At 42.4% G+C, this 25,093-nt stretch overlaps 1 protein-coding gene across 1 annotated transcript; it reads right to left on the reverse strand.

Annotated features, from left to right (window-relative positions):
* Nucleotides 1–6,388: 6,388 nt before the first annotated feature.
* Nucleotides 6,389–8,540, reverse strand: LOC308369079 (uncharacterized protein; the record flags this gene model as incomplete). Its single annotated transcript, XM_080843416.1, has 4 exons — nucleotides 8,340–8,540; nucleotides 7,251–7,392; nucleotides 6,624–6,769; nucleotides 6,389–6,531 (listed from the first exon to the last, which is right to left on the reverse strand). The coding sequence occupies exons 1-4, from the start codon at nucleotides 8,341–8,343 to the stop codon at nucleotides 6,389–6,391; spliced, it is 435 nt and encodes a 144-aa protein (XP_080699542.1). The 5' UTR covers nucleotides 8,344–8,540.
* Between the last annotated feature and the right edge of the window lie 16,553 nt (nucleotides 8,541–25,093).

The following is a 25,093-nucleotide window of genomic DNA, read 5'->3' on the forward strand; positions in this document are numbered from 1 at the left end:
TGCGATACACTGATACAACTATTTTGTCCTAAAAGGTAGCTTACTATTTATAATGTGGCTGGCAACCGTATTATAAAAGCAATAAGGTACTCGAGGCAGTACTGTATCGTCAATAATGTACTGTTCAAGGGTTTGCCGGCCCTCGGCTACGTGTCGGGCCTAACAAGTAGTGTAGTGGTGAAGGATTCTGGGAAAACCCCAGGTCACATGGGTGTTTCTGGTGTAGTGTCAATAAGGGGGACTGGGAGTGGAAAGAAGGTTGTTAATGAAGTCATTACTATTACAGGTTAAGGGGATAGAGTGGATGACTACATTTTGGCTCTTGGTTAGGCAGGGAATTGGGTTGAAGAGGAAAAGTGGAGAACGATTTATTTGTTTTTTTTGAATTATATAGGAATAATAAGTAGTGTTACCAAGATTCATCATTAGCGAAAGTAAAGACCTGGACATGCAGTATGCCATCTGCAAAAAATGGCACATGGAAATTAAGTACCGATGGAATACGACAAACTTTAGAGCCCATCTAACAAGGTACCATTTGGAGTTAGCGGTCCCTATACGGATAAATAGGATAGCAAAACAGAATGAGAACGGCAGAAACTAATTCAGGCCGTCAGACGATGAGACAGATCACAGTGACACAGGCTGTTTTTTTTCTTTATATGGGAAGAATGAGACGTTCATACCATTTAATTCGTTTAGCTGGTGGTCCTTTTGTATCAATGTAATGTTAGCGAACAAGGGGTGAGAAGCATAACTTCTAACTTCTAGCTATCACAATACTATCGAATCGTCACATTTTTGACGATTCTCACCCCTACTGGTTACTATGCCAATTAGTGTGGCGACTATGACAAATGCACAGTCAATTAGGGATGCACCGATCCGATATTTGTATCGGTATCGGTACCGATATTGAAGACATTTCTAGATCGGGTATCGGTGACAATGGGCCGATCCATATTTAAAAAAAAACAAAAAAAAAACTTTTTTTTTAATGTTTATTTTATGTATTTACATCGAGGCTTTGTTTAATTCATATCATGCTCTGGTATCATTGTTTTAAACGGACTGTTATTATATTGAAACACGCACATTCAAAGATTTAGGGTGGCGGGATGGCGGACAATCCAGAGAACAGCCATCAAAAGCCTTCCTGCACGTTAACGTGTATGAAAAACTATCTGTTGATAGTGACGTTGCCTAGTCACATTTTTGCCGATTCCCACCCCTACTGGTTACTATGCCAATTAGTGTGGTGACTATGCCAAATGCTAGCACAGTCAATGTGAGTAAGAAAATTGATTTTGTTTTACTAGTGAAGGGGTTAAGCCAGAAAAGCAAGTTTAATAATGACCAATGTAACTCTTCTAGGTATATCAAAACATCCAAACAATGGAATATTTCCTCATCGGGTAACAATGAATTGCTGCATCTACAACATCTGTCTGTCATTCTAAATCCATATGAATCTCTTTCAGGTGCAGAACATTCAGATGGAACCCAACAGAAGCTCCATGGACAGAATGATGAACTCAACCAGCAACTCAATGAAAGGCCTTACCACTGCACAGTCTGCAGGAAGTGTTTCACGGTCCTGAGAGAACTCGAGGAACACCAGGAAACACACACTCTTAGTGTTTATCAAAAGCAGAACACTGGTGAGAAGCTTCATAAATGTGCCCAGTGTGGGAAAGCATTTTCACAGTTTTCAAATCTTAAAACCCACATGCGAATACACACTGGAGAGAAGCCTCATAAATGTGTGCAGTGTGGAAAAACATTTAAATGTTCCTCAAGTCTTCAAAGGCATATACTAATACACACTGGTAAAAAGCGTCATGTATGTGCCGAGTGTGGGAAAGCATTTTCACACACTTCAAATCTTCAAACCCATATGTTAATACACAGTGGAGAGAAGCCTCATGAATGTGCCCAGTGTGGAAAAGCATTTTCACAGATTACATATCTTAAAACACATATGTTAATACACACTGGAGAGAAGCCTCATACATGTGCCCAGTGTGGAAAAGCATTTTCACAGATTCCACATCTTCAAACCCATATGTTAATACACACCGGAGAGAAGCCTCATAAATGTGCCCAGTGTGGAAAAGCATTTTCACAGTTTATAAATCTTAAACAGCATATGTTAACACACACTGGAGAGAAGCCTCATAAATGTGCCCAGTGTGGAAAAGCATTTTCACAGATTTCAAATCTTAAAATCCACATGCGAATACACACTGGAGAGACGCCTCATAAATGTGCCCAGTGTGGACAAACTTTTTCACAAACTTCAAGTCTTAAAATCCACATGCAAATACACACTGGAGAGAAGCCTCATAAATGTGCACAGTGTGGAAAAGCATTTACAAAGGTTTCAAATCTTAAAACACATATGTTAATACACACTGGAGAGAAGCCTCATAAATGTAACCAGTGTGGAAAAACATTTACATTTTCCTCTAGTCTTCAAAGGCATATACTAATACACACTGGAGAGAAGTCTCATGTATGTGCCGAGTGTGGAAAAGCATTTTCACAGATTTCAAAACTTAAAATCCACATGCAAATACACACTGGAGAGAAGTCTCATAAATGTGCCCAGTGTGGAAAAGCATTTTCACACACTTCGAGTCTTAAAACACATATGTTAATACACACTGGAGAGAAGCCTCATGTATGTGCCCAGTGTGGAAAAGCATTTTCACAGATTTCAAATCTTAAAACCCATATGCTAGTACACACTGGAGAGAAGCCTCATAAATGTGCCCAGTGTGGAAAAGCATTTTCACAGATTTCAAGTCTTAAAACCCATATGTTAAAACACACTGGAGAGAAGCCTCATAAATGTGCCCAGTGTGGAAAAGCATTTTCACAGATTTCAAATCTTAAAACCCATATGCTAGTACACACTGGAGAGAAGCCTCATAAATGTTCAGAGTGCGAGAAAACATTTGCACACCTTAATAACCTCAACAGGCATATGCTAACACACACTGAAGATAAAGCTCATAAATGTGTGTAGTGTGGAAAAGCATTTACAACCTCAAATCTTAAAACCCATGTATTAATACACACTGGAGAGGAGCAACATAATCTTAAGATCACACAGTATGAGGCTTGATCTTTCCCCTGTATTCTCTCAACCGACTGAATGGTATAAATGCCAACTCCTTCCTGCTAGCAACACCCCAAAGAAGCCCCATTAATGCACTCAGGAACTGATTTACTAACATTGAGACCGCATCTCAATCAGCGTCTTTGCCAAACCGCATTTGGCACACAGTGTTTTTCCCCATTTTGTGCGGTATTTTTCAAACCAGATCCTCGTTTGGCAATCAGTGCCTTACTCCGCCGTTGGGCAATCAGCTCCTTGTTCCGCCCATTGGCTTTGCATCCTGGCCTTCTGGCCCTTTTCTAGTGCAAAGACCTGCTGCCCATCAGCTCTCAAAGCACAATGGTGCCACACTGGTGGCTTTCTATCAATTTTATCCCTGCCTGTTATTTTGTACTGTAGTTCACAAAAACGCCCTGAAACTATTTGTATCTCACATTCTTATGCCACCAACAGAATAGGCAGGCCAATGGCAACCTAGCGCGCAGTCCTTCCTCCCTCACTTTAAAAACCACCAGCTGCCACTGATATACAGTGACAGGTACCTGCTTTTGTATTTGGTGAGGTTGGAGAGGTTCTGAGAACCTTATAGACGTCATGATATAACTGGAAATATGGTTGTTATTATTATAGTAATAACATTTACTGCTTGCTCTGTATCTGCAACTCACTTTGGCTGTGTACTCTGTCTCTCACTGAGATGCAAATTACATGTGACCCTCCCCTCCCCCTCTTCCTGCTAGAGACCTTTGTGTACTGGCATCAACCCCATCCCCCCAGAGGTCCAGTCTTCAACTTTAGCGTGCTTATTAATATTCTATCAGTCTCAAGACACCATATGGAAACTGATGTGTAACACTTGTAAACTTTTGTCAATCCGTTTCAAATTTTTACACACACTGTCAAGATGTTGGTGCATCGGGAAATGTTATTGTTAGTTTCCCCATGACATTCATTTTCTGACAAATGTTTAAGTTTTGCTGCTCTGAAATGTAAACTAAAATGACATAATAAAACAGTTTAACTGATTGCATTTGATGGACCAAGTGCCTTCTTTAATTTAAGCCAACCAATGTGTAGAACCATATATATTCAGGTAATTTAGACATTTCTAAAGGTTTCAAAAGCCTGCAGAAAGTGACATCAAATCTATTAGTCAACCAATGAGGACATCAGACTAATAGATTTGACTCAAAGATCTACAATAATGAATTGACCTTTGAACACAGCTCTGTTTTCTTATTTGTTAAATTTCCAGAGAGCGACTGGCAGTTAGAGTTGGAATAAAGATTTGTCCCAGTTCACTTTATTTGGCAGATCTACCAGACAAAATTGTCCAGAGACACAGGAAGGGTAAGGGGACACTCACCAGGTGCTGGACACAGGAAGGGTAAGGGGACACTCACCAGGTGCTTGACACAGGAAGGGTAAGGGGACACTCACCAGGTGCTGGACACAGGAAGGGTAAGGGTAAGGGGACACTCACCAGGTGCTGGACACAGGAAGGGTAAGGGGACACTCACCAGGTGCTGGACACAGGAAGGGTAAGGGGACACTCACCAGGTGCTGGACACAGGAAGGGTAAGGGGACATCCAAAAATGATGCAGATGAAGTTAAGGATTTGTCAGATAGCTGATATATTTAATGATGATGACTTGAGGGCTGTAATGTTGCACGTTCAACATTTTTGCAGTGCAAGTACAATGCGTGGATAGTTAACCTTTTAACAAAAAAAAATAAAATGATTTGAGTACAACATGCCATGTAAACCCATTTGTCTGATGGTAAGTAACCTTCATCTGGAAGACTTAACTCATATGAACCTTCACCCTGTGGTAACTATGGCGATTTCAGTCAAATTAATCTTCACCCTGTGGTAACTGTCGCTGCCAAATGTGAGTCCCTGCCTGATGTGAGTCCGCATGCGCAAACACAAACGGTTCACGCATAATGTGGGTTTATTTACTGGTATATTTAATTGTGTTGTAAACGGTGACAAGCGCATTTGTTTACGTTTGAAATCCACCAAGGTTTATGATGTTACGCTTCAAGTTGATTGAATTATTAGTTAAGCAGTGCATTCATTACTAGTAACAGTAATACAACATAGCCCCATATGTTGACGTTGAGCCTTATGCTGTTAACCGTTTACAACACAAATATAACATTAAATGTAAAGGTATTATGCGTTAAAACCAGCCCCATATGTTGACGGTGAGCCTTAGCTGGTCACCGTTTACAACACAATTAAATATACCAGTAAATAAACTTTAGGATATAAAACATGTCTTTACTAGGTAAATACATTTTTTTTCATACCTCTGCAGATGAGGGCAAACAGACAGAAGACTACATTTACACTTAAGGGCAACACAGACACTAGACTGTTTTAAGACTGGCCTAAAAACCTTTTTATTCATAAAGGCATTTCCTACTTTTTAAAAAATGTATATATTTTCTTAAACTGTCCTTTTGTCCTTTTGCACTCTGAGATTCTGCCTAGAATGAAGAGTGCTTAACAAATAAAATGAATTATTATTATTATTATTATTACTCAATGCGTTGCACAATTTCTGTGAGAATGAGAAGGAAGGTGTGAATCCTAACTGGTCAGTGGAAGCGGACAAATTTGCATCAGACCTGCCACAGCCAGGTGTACAATACCTGACAAAAGTCATGTCACTTATCCAAGTTGTAGGAACAACAGATAATAACTTGACTTGTAGTTGATCAATTGGAATCAGAAATTGGAAAGGCAAAGGCCTCTAGATTATGCTTATTATACCAACATAAAGTTGTGTATCATTAATTGAGTTTTATCATGTAATAAGGACAGACAGGTCAGATTGGGTTTGGACAAAAGTCTTGTCGCATACACAAAAATATTTTTTTTTTAAACTTCCCCCTGCGCCGACCAAACTTTTAGACGTCTTGGTATTCATTAATTAAATGACAGTTTTTATATAGTTTGATACAATTCTTGTTCAGTTCACGTGTTATCATTCCACAAATAAAGAAACTCACAGAAGTTTTAGTTAAGTGTTTGATTACAGGCTAAAGGCAGAAACTAAAATCTGCAAAGCCTGTGGTGAAAGCTGGAAAAGGACCAACCAGACAAGGCTGGAATTACAGGCCTGCTTTGACTGCACGGACGGGTGTTTTAGAGGCTGCATCTACATCACTGGACGAACTCACTGACACTGACGTCATAGATCAGTTTTAAGTGATTTATTTATACAAAATATTAAGAGAAGTAACCAATATCCTCATCGTGTGGTGATGGTTGATGATGATGATGATGTTGTGGTGGTGGCGCTGGTTGATGATGTTGTGGTGGTGGCGGCTGTTGTTGATGATAATGTTTTGGTGGCGCAGGTTGATGATGATGATGATGTTGTGGTGGTGGCGGCTGTTGATGATGAAGTTGTGGTTGTGGCGGTGAGAATGTGTTTGGTTGAGGTAGAATGTTATCTATTCTCTGCATCAGCTTCTCAACCATACGGTCAGTGCTCTGGAGGATGCTGGCGATCAACCGCTCCTCCCGAGCCTCACTTCTTTCCATGTCCTCCATCCATTCTTGATACATGACCTGCATCTGGTTCACAAGCACATCCACGTCTCTCCTTTGCCCTGCTGGGTCCTTGTCCCTTAAGAAACAGCAGGTATACATACGGTCATTTGCCAATTAGGCACATGGTAGCAACACATACCATCTCTGTATTTTCTGTATTTATTATTCTGTGTACTGTTGATGTATATATTGTTTCTCAGGGAAGTACTTTAATCTATTCCACGGATCTTTTGTTGTAAGTACTTCATAATGATGCACTAAGAGCTTTGTTCAATGGTCAATTAATGAAGCTGTTCCTACTGTTTTTAGATAGTTGCAATATTGTTGAGTTATATGTTGTTGTTGTGTTATATGTTGTCCCTCTTCGCACCAAAAAGAGAGCACTCCAAATTTCGTTGTATGCCAAAACAATGACAATAAAGGCATTTATATTCTATTCTAACAGCCATGACATCAGCTGTTTGTGAGACTACACAGGATGAGTGGGTGCATCGCATGAAGTTTTTTTGTGATGCCCATATGTTATATTATGATTATTATAATATTGCAGAACCTACCAGGTAGATACGCTGTAGTTGTAGTAGGCAATGTAGTTCTTGAAGGTGGAGGAGTGCCAGATGGAGTCGCCTCTAGGTGAGGAGGATCCAGGTGAGCCTCCCAGCAGCGTATTCTCAGTCTCCTCCGCGTCCATTGTAGTATCTATAAGATGGTACAGCACAAACAATCATGATCAAAGTACACTTTATTACGTTTTTAACGAGCTTGCATCCTAAATTGAATTCCTTGCAAGTTAGGGGGAAGGTCTACAACACGTTAACACATTTGCTCAAACAATTGGACAGCTAGCATGTGGCATCCATCAGTCAAAGTCAAAGTGTACTTTGTCAAAAATCTATGTAACAGGGTTAGCACAGAAGTTTGAAATTGCGTTTGACCAGTCTCCAATGTGCAGTTTAACTAAAAAACATTTAAATAAGACATTGACAATAATCTCTCTCTCACACACACACACACACACACACACACACACACACAAACAGCAGCAGAAGTACAATCATTTAAATAAGACATTGACAATAATCTCTCTCTCTCTCACACACACACACACACACACTCACACACACACACACACACACACACACATAGCAGCAGAAGTACAATCAGTGGTCACAAGGTTCAACAGTAAAGTGCCAGTGGCATGGTGAAGTGACTTTGGAATGTTCATGTGGTTTTCTTCAGTGTTGAGTCTGATGGCTTGTGGAAAGAAGCTGTTACTCAGTCTGCTTGTGCGGGACCGCTGGCGTACGACTTACGTTTTATGATTGTACCTTGTTCACATCGTCGGTTTAATTCTGTAAGTTAGGGGATGGTACACGTGTTTCAAAACATATTTAGAACTGCTTCAAAATCAATGGGCCAGCTAGCCAGTGGCACCCCACGTCAGCTTCGAAAGTTGGGGTTAGCAAGTGGGACCTAGCCTTATGTTTTACGATTGTACCTTGTTTTCATCGTCGGTTTAATTCCTCGCAAGTTATAGGAATGTACACATGTTTCAACGCATATTTAGCACTGCTAACACGTCTCACAAACACTATGGGTCAGCTAGCATGCACTTTTTTAGTGTGATGCAACTGAATCTAACTTACCCATGGTAGTTGCCAACTGAACACCCAAAACTACGCGGTTGTGCCTGACTAGGGGCCGGGGTAGGCTCACAAGAAGTTCCTCAATGACATCGTAGAACGGGCACGTAGTGCTACCACGGCCACTTGTCCCGTTTAGCCTTCAAGTACGCCTTCTTCAAATTCTGCCAGCGAAACAAGACCTGTTCATGGGCCCTGGCTAGAAAACCGGCTTCCACCATCTTCAGGGCCACCTTCTTAGATATTTCGCCATTTCTGGTCACCCTCCCATCCAATAACCTTTAGATTTTCATCTCATTTAGTTGATTGAGCATGAATCGCGTCTGTTCATCGGTCCAGAAATCCCTGTAGCCTCTTGGGTGTTCCATTGCGTTGTTTGTATGTATCTCCCGGCCGCGACAACTTATCGTCTCTTTGAAGTTCCGTACAGTTTTACAGTGAAGATCTGCAACAGGCGTTTCTTCATCTCGGCATGTACTCATATGTCCATATTCATCTTCGTTTATGTCCTATTCTGTCAGCGTCAGGGGTAACTTTGTGTTGCATCACGGCTATGATCCCGTCCAGAGTTTACTATAAAGTCCGGAGAACAAAAAGGGAAACGGATTTTAAACTCTGTTTTCATAGATTAAAATGATAAAAACGAACACAATAACAAACATTGCCACATTGCATTTCAGTATTATGGTTAGGTTACGATGTAGGTTAGTTATGATACTGTGACTAAAACGTACCTTACCTAAAGTCGCACACGGAGATTTGTTCATTTAGTGTAGTGATTATTCGTCTGACAGGACCTCGAGCAGTGTTTAACAAAATCGATGAAACCCTGTTTTTCTTGAACAAACAACGACGAAACTCCATAGGACACACGACTCTTCTGAAATGTTGTTACTTGTGAACATCCGGTAGTGGGCAAGCCAACCAGAAACCTATGCATTACTGCCACCGTCTGGATGGGAATGTGACCATAGACATGAATAGGTTAATCCTATGTAATGTAGTTAAACGAGAGAGCGTACTGCAGTCACGCTCCTGTCCAGACAGTGGCAGTAATGCATATGTTTCTGGTTGGCTTGCCAGCTACCGGATGTTCACAAGTAAGAACATGCACACTAGCATAGATATCTTGCACACTAGTATGTGTATGTTCACAAGTAAGAACGTACCGGATACACACTGCTTGTCGTAAATACTAACCTAACTGATCTTTATGTGCTATCTTACTGCGACAATATAGAAGTGATTTCCTCCGTGAAAAATACGACGTGCCAGTCGATCTATGGAACTTTTGCAAAGAAGGAAGAACCCCGAGCCTGAAAGCCATTGTTTTTCTCTTTGTGGCGTTTCCCTGACCATATAGGGAACTCTGGACGGGATCATCTCTGGTTCTTTTTTTAACATGAATCTGGGACTACCGTTGAGCTTTTGCGGTGATGAAACACACCAGGTACCCCTGAGACTGAGAGTGAAAGAAGAGGACATAAAAGAAGAGGAATATGGACACATGATTACATGCCAAGATGAAGAAGAAAAGCCCATTGCAGATCTTCACTGTAAAACTGAATCAGACTGCACAGAGTCACTAAGCTCCGCTCATAATGAAACACTACATACAGTCGAGGTTAAAGTGAAGAAAGAGGAGGATGAGAAGAAACACAATGATTGTCTTCTGGAAAGTAAGTTCTTCATAATGATTCACTAAGAGCTTTGTTCAATGGTCAATTAATGATGACGTCAGACTGCTGGCAGGGTCTAATACATAGACATGTATAGATAAATGTATAGATGCATTAAAGGCAATTTGATTGGCTGACGCTTGCTATGCCTCTCATGCTTGCGTTTCATTCATGATCTGGCAACTTTAGAACATTGACACACATTTTGATTTGATTATTAATAAAATACGTTTGTAACTCGTGAAATACGGGAGATTACCGGGAGATAGGACAAAACGGGAGGGCGGCAGGAGATGGATCAGAAAACGGGAGAAACCCGGGAAAAATGGGAGAGTTGGCAGCTCAGGGCAGAGGTACTCTTTGCCTCCAGTCTCTGGGCTTTTTCACTGCCGTCTTATGTAAGGTCAGCCATTCTAAATAGGTTCTACACGTGAAATACATTCCCTATTTAATGGATAGAGAGCAGCGCTCCCAGCATTACTCCATAGCAAATTAGAATGATTTAGAATGTTGAGGCCTGTTTAAATGAAATATAATTGTATTGAAAGTGTCCCATTGTCATTTTTGTTATTTTAATTGAAACTCTGAAATGAGCAATGTGACTGCATTAGATGGTGCGAGATCTAGCAAGGAGACCTGTGATGTTTTCAGACGACGCACAAATTAATGTCGATCTCCTAGCTAATCATCAACAAACTTTTGGTGCTAGGCTAACAAGTGTGAGGATTCCATTGTATAGAAACAGACACACAGAGGGGGATTATTTTCTCTGGGCTACTGAAATGCGATACACAACTATTTTGTCCTAAAAGGTAGCTTACTATTTATAATGTGGCTGGCAACCGTATTATAAAAGCAATAAGGTACTCGAGGCAGTACTGTATCGTCAATAATGTACTGCTCAAGGGTTTGCCGGCCCTCGGCTACGTGTCGGGCCTAACAAGTAGTGTAGTGGTGAAGGATTCTGGGAAAACCCCAGGTCACATGGGTGTTTCTGGTGTAGTGTCAGTAAGGGGGACTGGGAGTGTAAAGAAGGTTGTTAATGAAGTCATTACTATTACAGGTTAGAGGGATAGAGTGGATGACTACATTTGAGCTCTTGGCTTAATTAAGTACCGATGGAATACGACAAACTTTAGAGCCCATCTAACAAGGTACCATTTGGAGTTAGCGGTCCCTATACGGATAAATAGGATAGCAAAACAGAATGAGAACGGCAGAAACTAATTCAGGCCGTCAGACGATGAGACAGATCACAGTGACACGGGCTGTTTTTTTTCTTTATATGGGAAGAATGAGACATTCATACCATTTAATTCGTTTAGCTGGTGGTCCTTTTGTATCAATGTAATGTTAGCGAACAAGGGGTGAGAAGCATAACTTCTAACTTCTAGCTATCGCAATACTATCGAATCGTCACATTTTTGCAGATTCTCACCCCTACTGGTTACTATGCCAATTAGTGTGGCGACTATGACAAATGCACAGTCGATTAGGGATGCACCGATCCGATATTTGTATCGGTATCGGTACCGATATTGAAGACATTTCTAGATCGGGTATCGGTGACAATGGGCCGATCCATATTTAAAAAAAAAAAAAAAAAAAAAAAAACTTTTTTTTTAATGTTTATTTTATGTATTTACATCGAGGCTTTGTTTAATTCATATCATGCTCTGGTATCATTGTTTTAAACGGACTGTTATTATATTGAAACACGCACATTCAAAGATTTAGGGTGGCGGGATGGCGGACAATCCAGAGAACAGCCATCAAAAGCCTTCCTGCACGTTAACGTGTATGAAAAACTATCTGTTGATAGTGACGTTGCCTAGTCACATTTTTGCCGATTCCCACCCCTACTGGTTACTATGCCAATTAGTGTGGTGACTATGCCAAATGCTAGCACAGTCAATGTGAGTAAGAAAATTGATTTTGTTTTACTAGTGAAGGGGTTAAGCCAGAAAAGCAAGTTTAATAATGACCAATGTAACTCTTCTAGGTATATCAAAACATCCAAACAATGGAATATTTCCTCATCGGGTAACAATGAATTGCTGCATCTACAACATCTGTCTGTCATTCTAAATCCATATGAATCTCTTTCAGGTGCAGAACATTCAGATGGAACCCAACAGAAGCTCCATGGACAGAATGATGAACTCAACCAGCAACTCAATGAAAGGCCTTACCACTGCACAGTCTGCAGGAAGTGTTTCACGGTCCTGAGAGAACTCGAGGAACACCAGGAAACACACACTATTAGTGTTAATCAAAAGCAGAACACTGGTGAGAAGCTTCATAAATGTGCCCAGTGTGGAAAAGCATTTTCACAGTTTTCAAATCTTAAAATCCACATGCGAATACACACTGGAGAGAAGCCTCATAAATGTGTGCAGTGTGGAAAAACATTTAAATGTTCCTCAAGTCTTCAAAGGCATATACTAATACACACTGGTAAAAAGCGTCATGTATGTGCCGAGTGTGGGAAAGCATTTTCACACACTTCAAATCTTCAAACCCATATGTTAATACACAGTGGAGAGAAGCCTCATGAATGTGCCCAGTGTGGAAAAGCATTTTCACAGATTACATATCTTAAAACACATATGTTAATACACACTGGAGAGAAGCCTCATACATGTGCCCAGTGTGGAAAAGCATTTTCACAGATTCCACATCTTCAAACCCATATGTTAATACACACCGGAGAGAAGCCTCATAAATGTGCCCAGTGTGGAAAAGCATTTTCACAGTTTATAAATCTTAAACAGCATATGTTAACACACACTGGAGAGAAGCCTCATAAATGTGCCCAGTGTGGAAAAGCATTTTCACAGATTTCAAATCTTAAAATCCACATGCGAATACACACTGGAGAGACGCCTCATAAATGTGCCCAGTGTGGACAAACTTTTTCACAAACTTCAAGTCTTAAAATCCACATGCAAATACACACTGGAGAGAAGCCTCATAAATGTGCACAGTGTGGAAAAGCATTTACAAAGGTTTCAAATCTTAAAACACATATGTTAATACACACTGGAGAGAAGCCTCATAAATGTAACCAGTGTGGAAAAACATTTACATTTTCCTCTAGTCTTCAAAGGCATATACTAATACACACTGGAGAGAAGTCTCATGTATGTGCCGAGTGTGGAAAAGCATTTTCACAGATTTCAAAACTTAAAATCCACATGCAAATACACACTGGAGAGAAGTCTCATAAATGTGCCCAGTGTGGAAAAGCATTTTCACACACTTCAAGTCTTAAAACACATATGTTAATACACACTGGAGAGAAGCCTCATGTATGTGCCCAGTGTGGAAAAGCATTTTCACAGATTTCAAATCTTAAAACCCATATGCTAGTACACACTGGAGAGAAGCCTCATAAATGTGCCCAGTGTGGAAAAGCATTTTCACAGATTTCAAGTCTTAAAACCCATATGTTAAAACACACTGGAGAGAAGCCTCATAAATGTGCCCAGTGTGGAAAAGCATTTTCTCAGATTTCAAATCTTAAAACCCATATGCTAGTACACACTGGAGAGAAGCCTCATAAATGTTCAGAGTGCGAGAAAACATTTGCACACCTTAATAACCTCAACAGGCATATGCTAACACACACTGAAGAGAAAGCTCATACATGTGTGTAGTGTGGAAAAGCATTTACAACCTCAAATCTTAAAACCCTTGTATTAATACACACTGGAGAGGAGCAACATAATCTTAAGATCACACAGTATGAGGCTTGATCTTTCCCCTGTATTCTCTCAACCGACTGAATGGTATAAATGCCAACTCCTTCCTGCTATCAACACCCCAAAGAAGCCCCATTAATGCACTCAGGAACTGATTTACCTCCATTGCGACCATAGCCCAATCAGCGTCTTTGCCAAACCGCATTTGACGTTCAGTGTTTTTCCCCATTTTCTGCAGTATTTTTCAAACCAGATCCTCGTTTGGCAATCGGTGCCTTACTCCGCCGTTGGGCAATCAGCTCCTTGTTCCGCCCATTGGCTTTGCATCCTGGCCTTCTGGCCCTTGTCTAGTCCAAAGACCTGCTGCCCATCAGCTCTCAAAGCACAATGGTGCCCCACTGGTGGCTTTGTATCAATTTTATCCCTGCCTGCTATTTTGTACTTTAGTTCACAAAAACGCCCTGAAACAATTTGTATCTCACATTCTTATGCCACCAACAGAATAGGCAGGCCAATGGCAACCTAGCGAGCAGTCCTTCCTCCCTCACTTTAAAAACCACCAGCTGCCACTGATATACAGTGACAGGTACCTGCTTTTGTATTTGGTGAGGTTGGAGAGGTTCTGAGAACCTTATAGACGTCATGATATAACTGGAAATATGGTTGTTATTATTATAGTAATAACATTTACTGCTTGCTCTGTATCTGCAACTCACTTTGGCTGTGTACTCTGTCTCTCACTGAGATGCAAATTACATGTGACCCTCCCCTCCCCCTCTTCCTGCTAGAGACCTTTGTGTCCTGGCATCAACCCCATCCCCCCAGAGGTCCAGTCTCAAGACACCATATGGAAACTGATGTGTACCACTTGTAAACTTTTGTCAATCCGCTTCAAATTTTTACACACACTGTCAAGATGTTGGTGCATCGGGAAATGTTATTGTTAGTTTCCCATGACATTCATTTTCTGACAAATGTTTAAGTTTTGCTGCTCTGAAATGTAAACTAAAATGACATAATAAAACAGTTTAACTGATTGCATTTGATGGACCAAGTGCCTTCTTTAATTTAAGCCAACCAATGTGTAGAACCATATACAGCCGCGGAAAAAATTAAGAGACCACTTCAAAATGATCAGTTTCTCTGGTTTTACTATTTATTGGTATGTGTTAAAGTAAAATGTACATTTTTGTTTTATTCTATAACCTACTGGCAACATTCCTACCAAATTTCAAATACAAATATTGTCATTTAGATCATTTATTTGCAGAAAAATGACAATTGGTCAAAATAGCAAAAAAGATGCAGTGTCTTCAGATCTCGAATAATGCAAAGAAAACAAGCTCATATTCATTTTTAAACTACACAATACTAATGCTTACACTTAGGAAGAGTTCAGAAATCAATTTTATGGTGGAATAACCTTGATTTAAAATCACAACTTTCATGTGTCTTGGCATGCTCTCCACCAGTCTTTCACATTGCCGTTGGGTGACTTTATGCTACTCCTGGTGCAAGAATTCAAGCAGCTCGGCTTCTTTTCATGGCTTGTGACCATCCATCTTCCTCTTGATCACATTTCAGAGGTTTTTTATGGGATTCAGGTCTCGAAATTGGGCTGGCCATGACAGGGTCCTGATCTGGTGGTACTCCATCCACACCTTTACTGGCCTGGCTGTGTGGCATGGAGCATTGCCCTGCTGGAAAAAACATTTCTCAGAGTTGGGGGACATTGTCAGAGCTAAAGGAAGCAAGTTTTTCTTCCGGGACAACGTTGTACTTTGCCTGGCTGAGGTTTGTAAAAGACCATAAGGATTGAAAAAAGCGGACTGGAGGGTCTTCTAGTTCGTCTTACGGTCAGTGCTCTGGAGGATGCTGGCGATCAGCCGTTCCTCCCGAGCCTCACTTCTTTCCATGTCCTCCATCCATTCTTGATACATGACCTGCATCTGGTTCACAAGCACATCCACGTCTCTCCTTTGCCCTGCTGGGTCCTTGTCCCTTAAGAAACAGCAGGTATACATACGGTCATTTGCCAATTAGGCACATGGTAGCAACACATACCATCTCTGTATTTTCTGTATTTATTATTCTGTGTACTGTTGATGTATATATTGTTTCTCAGGGAAGTACTTTAATCTATTCCATGGAACTTTTGTTGTAAGTACTTCATAATGATGCACTAAGAGCTTTGTTCAATGGTCAATAAATGAAGCTGTTCCTACTGTTTTTAGATAGTTGTAATATTGTTGAGTTATATGTTGTTGTGTTATATGTTGTCCCTCTTCGCACCAAAAAGAGAGCACTTCAAATTTCGTTGTATGCAAAAACAATGACAATAAAGGCTTTTCTATTCTATTCTATTAGCCTTGACATCAGCTGTTTGTGAGACTAAACAGGATGAGTGGATGCATCGCATGAAGATTTTTTGTGATGCCCATATGTTATATTATAATTATTATATTATTGCAGAACTTACCAGGTAGATCAGCTGTAGTTGTAGTAGGCAGTGGAGTTCTTGAAGGTGGAGGAGTGCCAGATGAAGACGCCCTAGATGAGGAGGATTCAGATGAGCCTCCCAGCAGCATAGTCTCAGTCTCCTCCGGGTCCATTGTAGTATCTATAAGATGGTACAGCACAAAACGTTCATGATCAAAGTACACTTTATTACGTTTGTAACTAGCTTGCATCCTAAATTGAATTCCTTGCAAGTTAGGGGGAAGGTCTACAACACGTAAACACATTTGCTCAAACAATGGGCCAGCTAGCATGTGGCATCCATCAGTCAAAGTCAAAGTGTACTTTATTGTCAAAAATCTATGTAACAGGGTTAGCACAGAAGTTTGAAATTGCATTTGACCAGTCTCCAATGTGCAGTTTCACTAAAAAACATTTAAATAAGACATTGACAATAATCTCTCTCTCTCTCACAAACACACACACACACACAGCAGCAGAAGTACAATCATTAAAATAAGACATTGACAATAATCTCTCTTTCACACACACACACACACACACACACACACACATAGCAGCAGAAGTACAATCATTAAAATAAGACATTGACAATAATCTCTCTCTCACACACACACACACACACACACACACACACACACACACACACACACACACACACACACACACACATAGCAGCAGAAGTACAATCAGTGGTCACAAGGTGCAACAGTAAAGTGCCAGTGGCATGGTGAAGTGACTTTGGAATGTTCATGTGGTTTTCTTCAGTGTTGATGAGTCTGATGGCTTGTGGAAAGAAGCTGTTACTCAGTCTGCTTGTGCGGGACCGCTGGCGTACGACTTACGTTTTATGATTGTACCTTGTTCACATCGTCGGTTTAATTCTGTAAGTTAGGGGATGGTACACGTGTTTTAAAACATATTTAGAACTGCTAACACGTTTTTCAAAATCAATGGGCCAGCTAGCCAGTGGCACCCCACGTCAGCTTCGAAAGTTGGGGTTAGCAAGTGGGACCTAGCATTAAGTTTTACGATTGTACCTTGTTTTCATCGTCGGTATAATTCCTCGCAATTTATAGGAATGTACACATGTTTCAACACATATTTAGCACTGCTTACACGTCTCACAAACACTATGGGTCAGCTAGCATGCACTTTTTTAGTGTGATGCAACTGAATCTAACTTACCCATGGTAGTTGCAAACTGAACACCCGAAACTACGCGGTTGTGCCTGACTAGGGGCCGGGGTAGGCTCACAAGAAGTTCATCAAGGACATCGTAGAACGGGCACGTAGTGCTACCACGGCCACTTGTCCCGTTTAGCCTTCAAGTACGCCTTCTTCAAATTCTGCCAGCGAAACAAGACCTGTTCATGGGCCCTGGCTGGAAAGCCGGCTTCCACCATCTTCAGGGCCACCTTCTTAGATATTTCGCCATTTCTGGTCACCCTCCCATCCAATAACCTTTAGATTTTCATCTCATTTAGTTGATTGAGCATGAATCGCATCTGTTCATCGGTCCAGAAATCCCTGTAGCCTCTTGGGTGTTCCATTGCGTTGTTTGTATATCTCCCGGCCGCGACAACTTATCGTCTCTTTGAAGTTCCGTACAGTTTTACAGTGAAGATCTGCAACAGGCGTTTCTTCATCTCGGCATGTACTCATATGTCCATATTCATCTTCGTTTATGTCCTATTCTGTCAGCGTCAGGGGTAACTTTGTGTTTCATCACGGCTATACGGCAGTCCAAGATTCATGTTAGCAACGGGGCAGAAATGATCCCGTCCAGAGTTTACTATAAAGTCCGGAGAACAAAAAGGGAAACGGATTTTAAACTCTGTTTTCATAGATTAAAATGATAAAAACGAACACAATAACAAACATTGCCACATTGCATTTCAGTATTATGGTTAGGTTACGATGTAGGTTAGTTATGATACTGTGACTAAAACGTACCTTACCTAAAGTCGCACACGGAGATTTGTTCATTTAGTGTAGTGATTATTCGTCTGACAGGACCTCGAGCAGTGTTTAACAAAATCGATGAAACTCTGTTTTTCTTGAACAAACAACGACGAAACTCCATAGGACACACGACTCTTCTGAAATGTTGTTACTTGTGAACATCCGGTACATCCGGAAACCTATGCATTACTGCCACCGTCTGGATGGGAATGTGACCATAGACATGAAAAGGTTAATCCTATGTAATGTAGTTAAACGAGAGAGCGTACTGCAGTCACGCTCCTGTCCAGACAGTGGCAGTAATGCATATGTTTCTGGTTGGCTTGCCAGCTACCGGATGTTCACAAGTAAGAACATACACACTAGCATAGATATCTTGCACACTAGTATGTGTATGTTCACAAGTAAGAACGTACCGGATACACACTGCTTGTCGTAAATACTAACCTAACTGATCTTTATGTGCTATCTTACTGCGACAATATAGAAGTGAATTCCTCCGTGAAAAATACGACGTGCCAGTCGATCTATGGAACTTTTGCAAAGAAGGAAGACCCCGAGCCTGAAAGCCATTGTTTTTCTCTTTGTGGCGTTTCCCTGACCATATAGGGAACTCAGCACGGAATCATCTCTGGTTCTTTTTTTAACATGAATCTGGGACTACCGTTGAGCTTTTGCGGTGATGAAACACACCAGGTACCCCTGAGACTGAGAGTGAAAGAAGAGGACATAAAAGAAGAGGAATATGGACACATGATTACATGCCAAGATGAAGAAGAAAAGCCCATTGCAGATCTTCACTGTAAAACTGAATCAGACTGCACAGAGTCACTAAGCTCCGCTCATAATGAAACACTACAGACAGTCGAGGTTAAAGTGAAGAAAGAGGAGGATGAGCAGCAACACAATGATTGTCTTCTGGAAAGTAAGTTCTTCATAATGATTCACTAAGAGCTTTTGTAACGGTTCTATTGCAGTCAGGGACGGAGACGGATTTGCAGCTTTTCAACTTTATTCTGATGATAAACAAACAACGGATGACATACGAGTATCGCTGACAGGCATATTTCTTCTGTCCCGCTATATACACATTATCACACAAAAGCAAACCAGTGCACAAACAAACAATTAAAACAACAATGCACGCATAACACACACATGTTGGCATTGGAGCGTCATACCTGATGATAAACAAACAACGGATGACATACGAGTATCTGCACAAGTGAAACAAAATAGAAAACACGTCAGGTTCAGTATGGCTATTAGTATACTATTCTATATTTAGCTAGCTTCGGAACGTGAGTAGTGGAAGGTTCCCAGTGTTCTAGCTTGCTAATCTCCGTGTGAACAATGAACCTCGTGTTCAAGAAATATTATATAATCAAACTTTCTGCCCATTAACAAACTTACATTACAAATCATCACATTACATACTTATTATAGAAAATACAAATTACATGTCGAACTTCTCGACATTTATTGCATCTAGCTATCTAAAAATGTACAAATTGTGATGGTCATTTTTCGTTATGGACCTACCGCTGACAGGCATATTTCTTCTGTCTGATTATGACAACGACATATGAATATAATAACTTGCAGACCTGCAGTACGTCACATCCCCAAAGGTGGCTCCAAAACACCAACAGTAATAAAACACCCTTATTTATGGCGAAACTCAAACTCTATTTACATTTAATCTATTTGCATTTATAACTCCGTTACACCCACCCCCTCTGAAATTCGCCAAATACAATCAGTGACCGCAAAGCATTTCCAAAGGGAAACCAGTACATTCCCTGTCAACACTAGTCAAAGGGTCACCAATTACAGGACAGCCAACCACGAAGGTATCCAAGACGGATGAAGTGGAGGAAGAGCGCATAAACTCTCCAACCAACCACTGGCAGCAGGGTGCCTTATACACCCCACAAGACCCATTTACAGTGTACTTAAAGTCAATAGCCAAGCCAATCTCCTCAAAACTATCCAGACTTGGACTACATCACATTACTAAATGTGTTTGAACATGACTTCAAACGACACTGACTAGTCATGAAATACCTGAAAGACTGACCTGCAAACAGTCTGCATGGATGGATGTGTGTGAACGATGTCTTGTCTTGACATAGTTTGGATCAGTCTGTCAACTGGCTTGATAATGCGGCCAAACCTAGATCTCACCTGTGTGGATAAACTGGGATTTTGAGACTGTGAGACAGTAGCTAAAGTGTCAATACTATGTGTGTCGGTAGCCTTGTCTGTCTGTGTCACAACAGTCCGTCCATCAGTCTGTGTAGGTGTGAGCATGTCTGAGTCACAACTATCTGACTGTCCATCTGTGTGTCTAACAACATCTGTACAAACATCAGTGTCGGTCACTAGTCTTGGGCCAGAGGTGACAGAATGGTCTGTGGGGCCTTCAGACATCTCTGGATTGTTCTGAGGGATAAGGGGGGCTGGTTCTGTTCCTCCATTTCCAACTGACTCAACTTCAGATGGTTCGGGGAATGGTGATTGAACGACCCACTCGACAGTTCTTCCCTCAGCATCCACAGGCTCTTGACCAGTCTTCCTCTGCGTTCGCTCAGATCCTGAGCTAGGAACCCGACCATCACGGTCTCCATCCATACCATCCGGCAAGGAGTCTTGTCCATTAACTGAGGCAGAGTCGTCGCTTGACTTGGACACTTGAACAGAAGGCAGGGATGAACCTGGGTCAGAGAACACACTTGTGTCGTCTACAGGCAGGAAATTCACCAACATCAAGAGGTTTCGGTGGACCACTCTTTCCCGTCTAGTGACCGTGTCCTGTATCTTGTAAGTGTGCGTTTCAGTGTTCCTACCCACCACGGTATACACAGTTGATTCCCAGCGATCAGCAACCTTTCTCTTTCCTCTCTCCCTCTTGTTGGCTACCAACACACGGTCACCAACATCGATGGTGGGCCCTTTTGCTCTCTTGTTGTAGAGCTCAGTGTGACGGTGCTGTTCTTTTGTGACGTGTGCCTGGGCTATCAGCATGGCATCCTTTAGATCTTTTGTAAGGGACACCACATACTTGTCATAACTGACCACAGCTGAATCATTCAGGACAGTGCGGAAAAGCACATCAACTGGTAGACGAGGAGTCCGTCCGAACATCAAAAAGAAAGGAGCATATCCTGTTGTCTCATGAACCGTGCTGTTGTACATGAATGTCAACGTCTGAAGACGCCTTGGCCAGTTGGCTTTCGTGACAGGAGTCAGTGCACGGATCATGTTGCCTAGAGTCCTGTTAAAACGTTCCACGCTTCCATTGCCCATAGGATGATAAGGGGTGGTATGTGATTTCCTTATACCAGACACTCTGAGCAGCTCACTGATCAGCTGACTCTCAAAGCTGGCCCCTTGGTCGCTATGGATACGCTCTGGGAACCCGTACACACAGAAGAACTTGTCCCAGAGAATTCTGGCCACCTGCTTGGCTGACTGGTCTTTGCAGAGGAACGCCTGGGCCATTCTTGTAAAATGGTCGGTCAACACCAGTACATCGACCGACTTGTTGCTTGCATCTTCAGCCGACCAAAAATCAATGCAAACGAGCTGGAGTGGCCTGGTGGACGTGATGCTCTCCAGGGGCGCCCTGTCAGCAGGTTCGGCTGCCTTGCTGACAATGCAACGCTTGCAGCTGCGGACATAGTCCCTCACCTCTCTGTCGAGACTGAGCCAAAAGAATCTCTGCCTAGCCAGCCCGAGACTTCTGAATTGGCCCTGGTGACCAGCATCGTCGTGGATACCCCTGAGGACAGCAGCTTTAAGTGACTCAGGAACCACGTATTGATGACGTTTAGTCTTGTTAGACAGGTCTCTTGAAACTCTGAAGAGTATTCCATTGTTCAAAACAAGCTTCTCCCAGTGCTTCAGGTATCTTAAAGCTGTGACTGATTCTCTAGCTCGTTCTCTCCTCGAGGGTCTACGACGTCTTTCTACATAATACAAGACTCGAGAAAGGGGTCTGTCTTTGAGCTGTTCATCACGTAGTTCCTTCTCTGTATAGGCCGGGAGTGAATCTTGACCTCCTGGGATCAGCTGTGGCACATGGTGCAGAGCAGCAACGGCACGGGTTCTTGCTCCAGTCTCCCACTCGTTGTGTGACTGCAGAACAGCAGATATCTCATCCCTTCCAATGGACTGAGTGTAGACCTGTAGAGCAGCGGGCATACTCTCAGAACTGTCTGGTTGTGGGTCCCCATCACGGGCAGCAGAGCAGCGGAAGGTGTCCTGAACAGAATCACTTGTCACACCCTGGACCTCAGAAAGAAGACTTCTGAAAGGCTCTTGAACAAGTCTGAGACCGACTCTCTGCTTCACAAAGGGCACACGGCTTAGAGCATCTGCAACAACATTCTGTGGACCTGGAACGTACTTGATATCGAAGTTGTAGCCGGCTAACTTGGCCACCCAGCGTTGCTCACAGCAATCCAACTTTGGCTTTGTCATGATGTGAGTCAACGGATTGTTGTCTGTCCACACCGTGAATGTATGGCCTTTCAACCAATGGCTGAACTTTTCGCAAATGGCCCATTTTAAGGCTAAAAATTCTAAACGGTGTGCTGGGTAATTTTTCTGAGACTGAGAGAGTGACTTGCTGGCAAATGCAATGGGCCTTGCCCTGGTTTCTCCCTCCCTGATCTGTGACAAGACGGCGCCAATGCCGTCAAGGGATGCATCGACAGACAACATGAAAGGACGGGTAAAGTCAGGGTGGGCCAATACAACTGTGTCAGCCAGTGACGATCTCAGCTTCTGGAAAGCCTGTTCCATGTCGGGGGTCCAGTCAGATGCACTTAACTTCCTGCTTTGTGATCTTTGTTTATGTTTCTGTTTATCTTTACTTTTACGTTTCTGTCCTGACAACAGAGAGAAGAGGGGTTTGGCAATGGCAGAGTAATTGGGTACAAAGTGTTGGTAATAATTGATCATTCCCAGGAAAGACCTGACCCGTTTTGCTGAGGGCGTCACGCCATCTGCTTCCATGAGGTCAGCACTCGCCATCTTCATGATGCCCTCAATCTTACTAGGGTCAGTTGACACACCTGATTCATCAACTATGTGGCCAAGGAATTTTACAGACTTGCGCAGGAAAAAGCACTTCTTGGGGGCTAGTTTCAAGTTGTGGTTGCGCAGTCTGCTAAACACCATCTCCAAGCGTTGCAGAGCAGTCTCCTCATCTGGAGCGAAGACAAGCAAATCATCTAAGTAGCAAAGCAGACTCAGATAGTTTTGATCCCCAAAAATGCTAGTCATCATGCGCATAAAACTTCCAGGGCTGTTGCAGAGCCCTTGGGGCAAACGATTGTACTCATACAAGCCTGTTGGAGTGGTGAAGGCAGAGTACTTTTTGTCATCTTCGTGCAACGGCATGTTGTAGAACCCAGAGGTCAAGTCCATTGTACTGAAAAGTGAGTTTCCCCCAAGCGCCGCTAAGCAGTCTGCCTGGTGAGGGAGAGGGTGGGCATCTTTAAGAGTACGCTTGTTTAACCAGCGGAAATCGGTACAGACACGAAGATCCCCATTCTTCTTCCATACTAGAACTAATGGAGATGCATACTCACTGGTGGACTTCCTGATAATCTCTTTCTCCTCCATCTCACTCAGTACTTGGCGCAGCTTCTGATATTGACTGGGAGGCACACGTCTGAATGGTAGGCGGAACGGCCTGTTGTCTGAGAGGTGTATACGGTGGACGAACCCCTTTGCCTCTCCGCAATCTAGATGATGGCGTGAAAAGATGTCACTATAGCGCACAACCAGTTCAGTCAGTTTGTCTTTACACTGTCCAGACACATCATTAAAGCTTATGTCAACCTCACTCAGTCCGACTGACTTGAGCCTTTCTTCAGCAGAATACGATTTGTTCTCAGAGGGACTTTCCACCAATGAACAACTGTTTAATGGGAGTTCTGCTGTGTGTGTGTCATCCATGTCTTCAAGAGCAATGCAGGGGAAAACGTCAGCTAACTTAGCGTTGCGTCTCACCAAGACCGGCTTGTCTGAGGTGTTAATGAGCTTTAATGGAATCCATCTGTCGCCCCACAACGACGTCACCATTCTCGCCACCAGAATCCCTCTCGGAGCTGAGCGGCATGAAGTGAGCTCTGTCATCACAGTACTACCAGGGGACACAGGAGTAGACTTGGGCAGCTTCCCCCACAACAGGTACTCACGACCAGGTTCAAGGCACACAGCTGAGTTGCTTCTGACAGTGCCTATCTTGTATGGAACCTCCTCACCTCTCCAGCGGTCCATACCAGCGAGCATAGAGAGGAACCGCTCAGACTCTGGGTCGCCAGCAGGACAAGGGGCAGATACAGCTTTCCAGTAGGCGTGACATTGCTTATACTGGCGAAGAATATGCTTGATGACGTTGGTGCCCAATATCATCTCATCATGCTGGCCTTGGACGACGAGAGTGGGAACCGTGACCTTGCAGCCATACACCTCCATCTGCAGATAGACAGCTGACTTAGGCATGACACGGCGACCACCACAGCCAATGAGGACGACATCTGTGCTGAACCGATCATGTGCTTCAATTACACCAGCTTCTCTTAGCTTAATTTCGGCAGTCTCACTGATGGTGCAAGCCATAGAGCCACTGTCTAGCATTGCATTCAAAGGCACTTTATCACCGATTGACACAGGTGTGTAGAAAAGACTGTCACTGCCACCAACTTTGTGTATGTTCTGAAAGACAACTTGAGTGTTATTACATGAAATCTTGTTTGTTGCATAGATGATCTCTGCATCTGAAATATCTTCACAGTGGGAGGACGAATTAAGACCCATACTTTCTCCCCTTGAATATGAGTCAACTAGTTTCCCTTAAACTGAGAGGAAGACTTGGTGGGGCATACTGTCTTTGTATGACCCGGGGCTAGACAGG

Source organism: Sprattus sprattus, assembly GCF_963457725.1.
Source record: "Sprattus sprattus genome assembly, chromosome: 1".
Taxonomy (NCBI): Eukaryota; Metazoa; Chordata; class Actinopteri; order Clupeiformes; family Clupeidae; genus Sprattus; species Sprattus sprattus.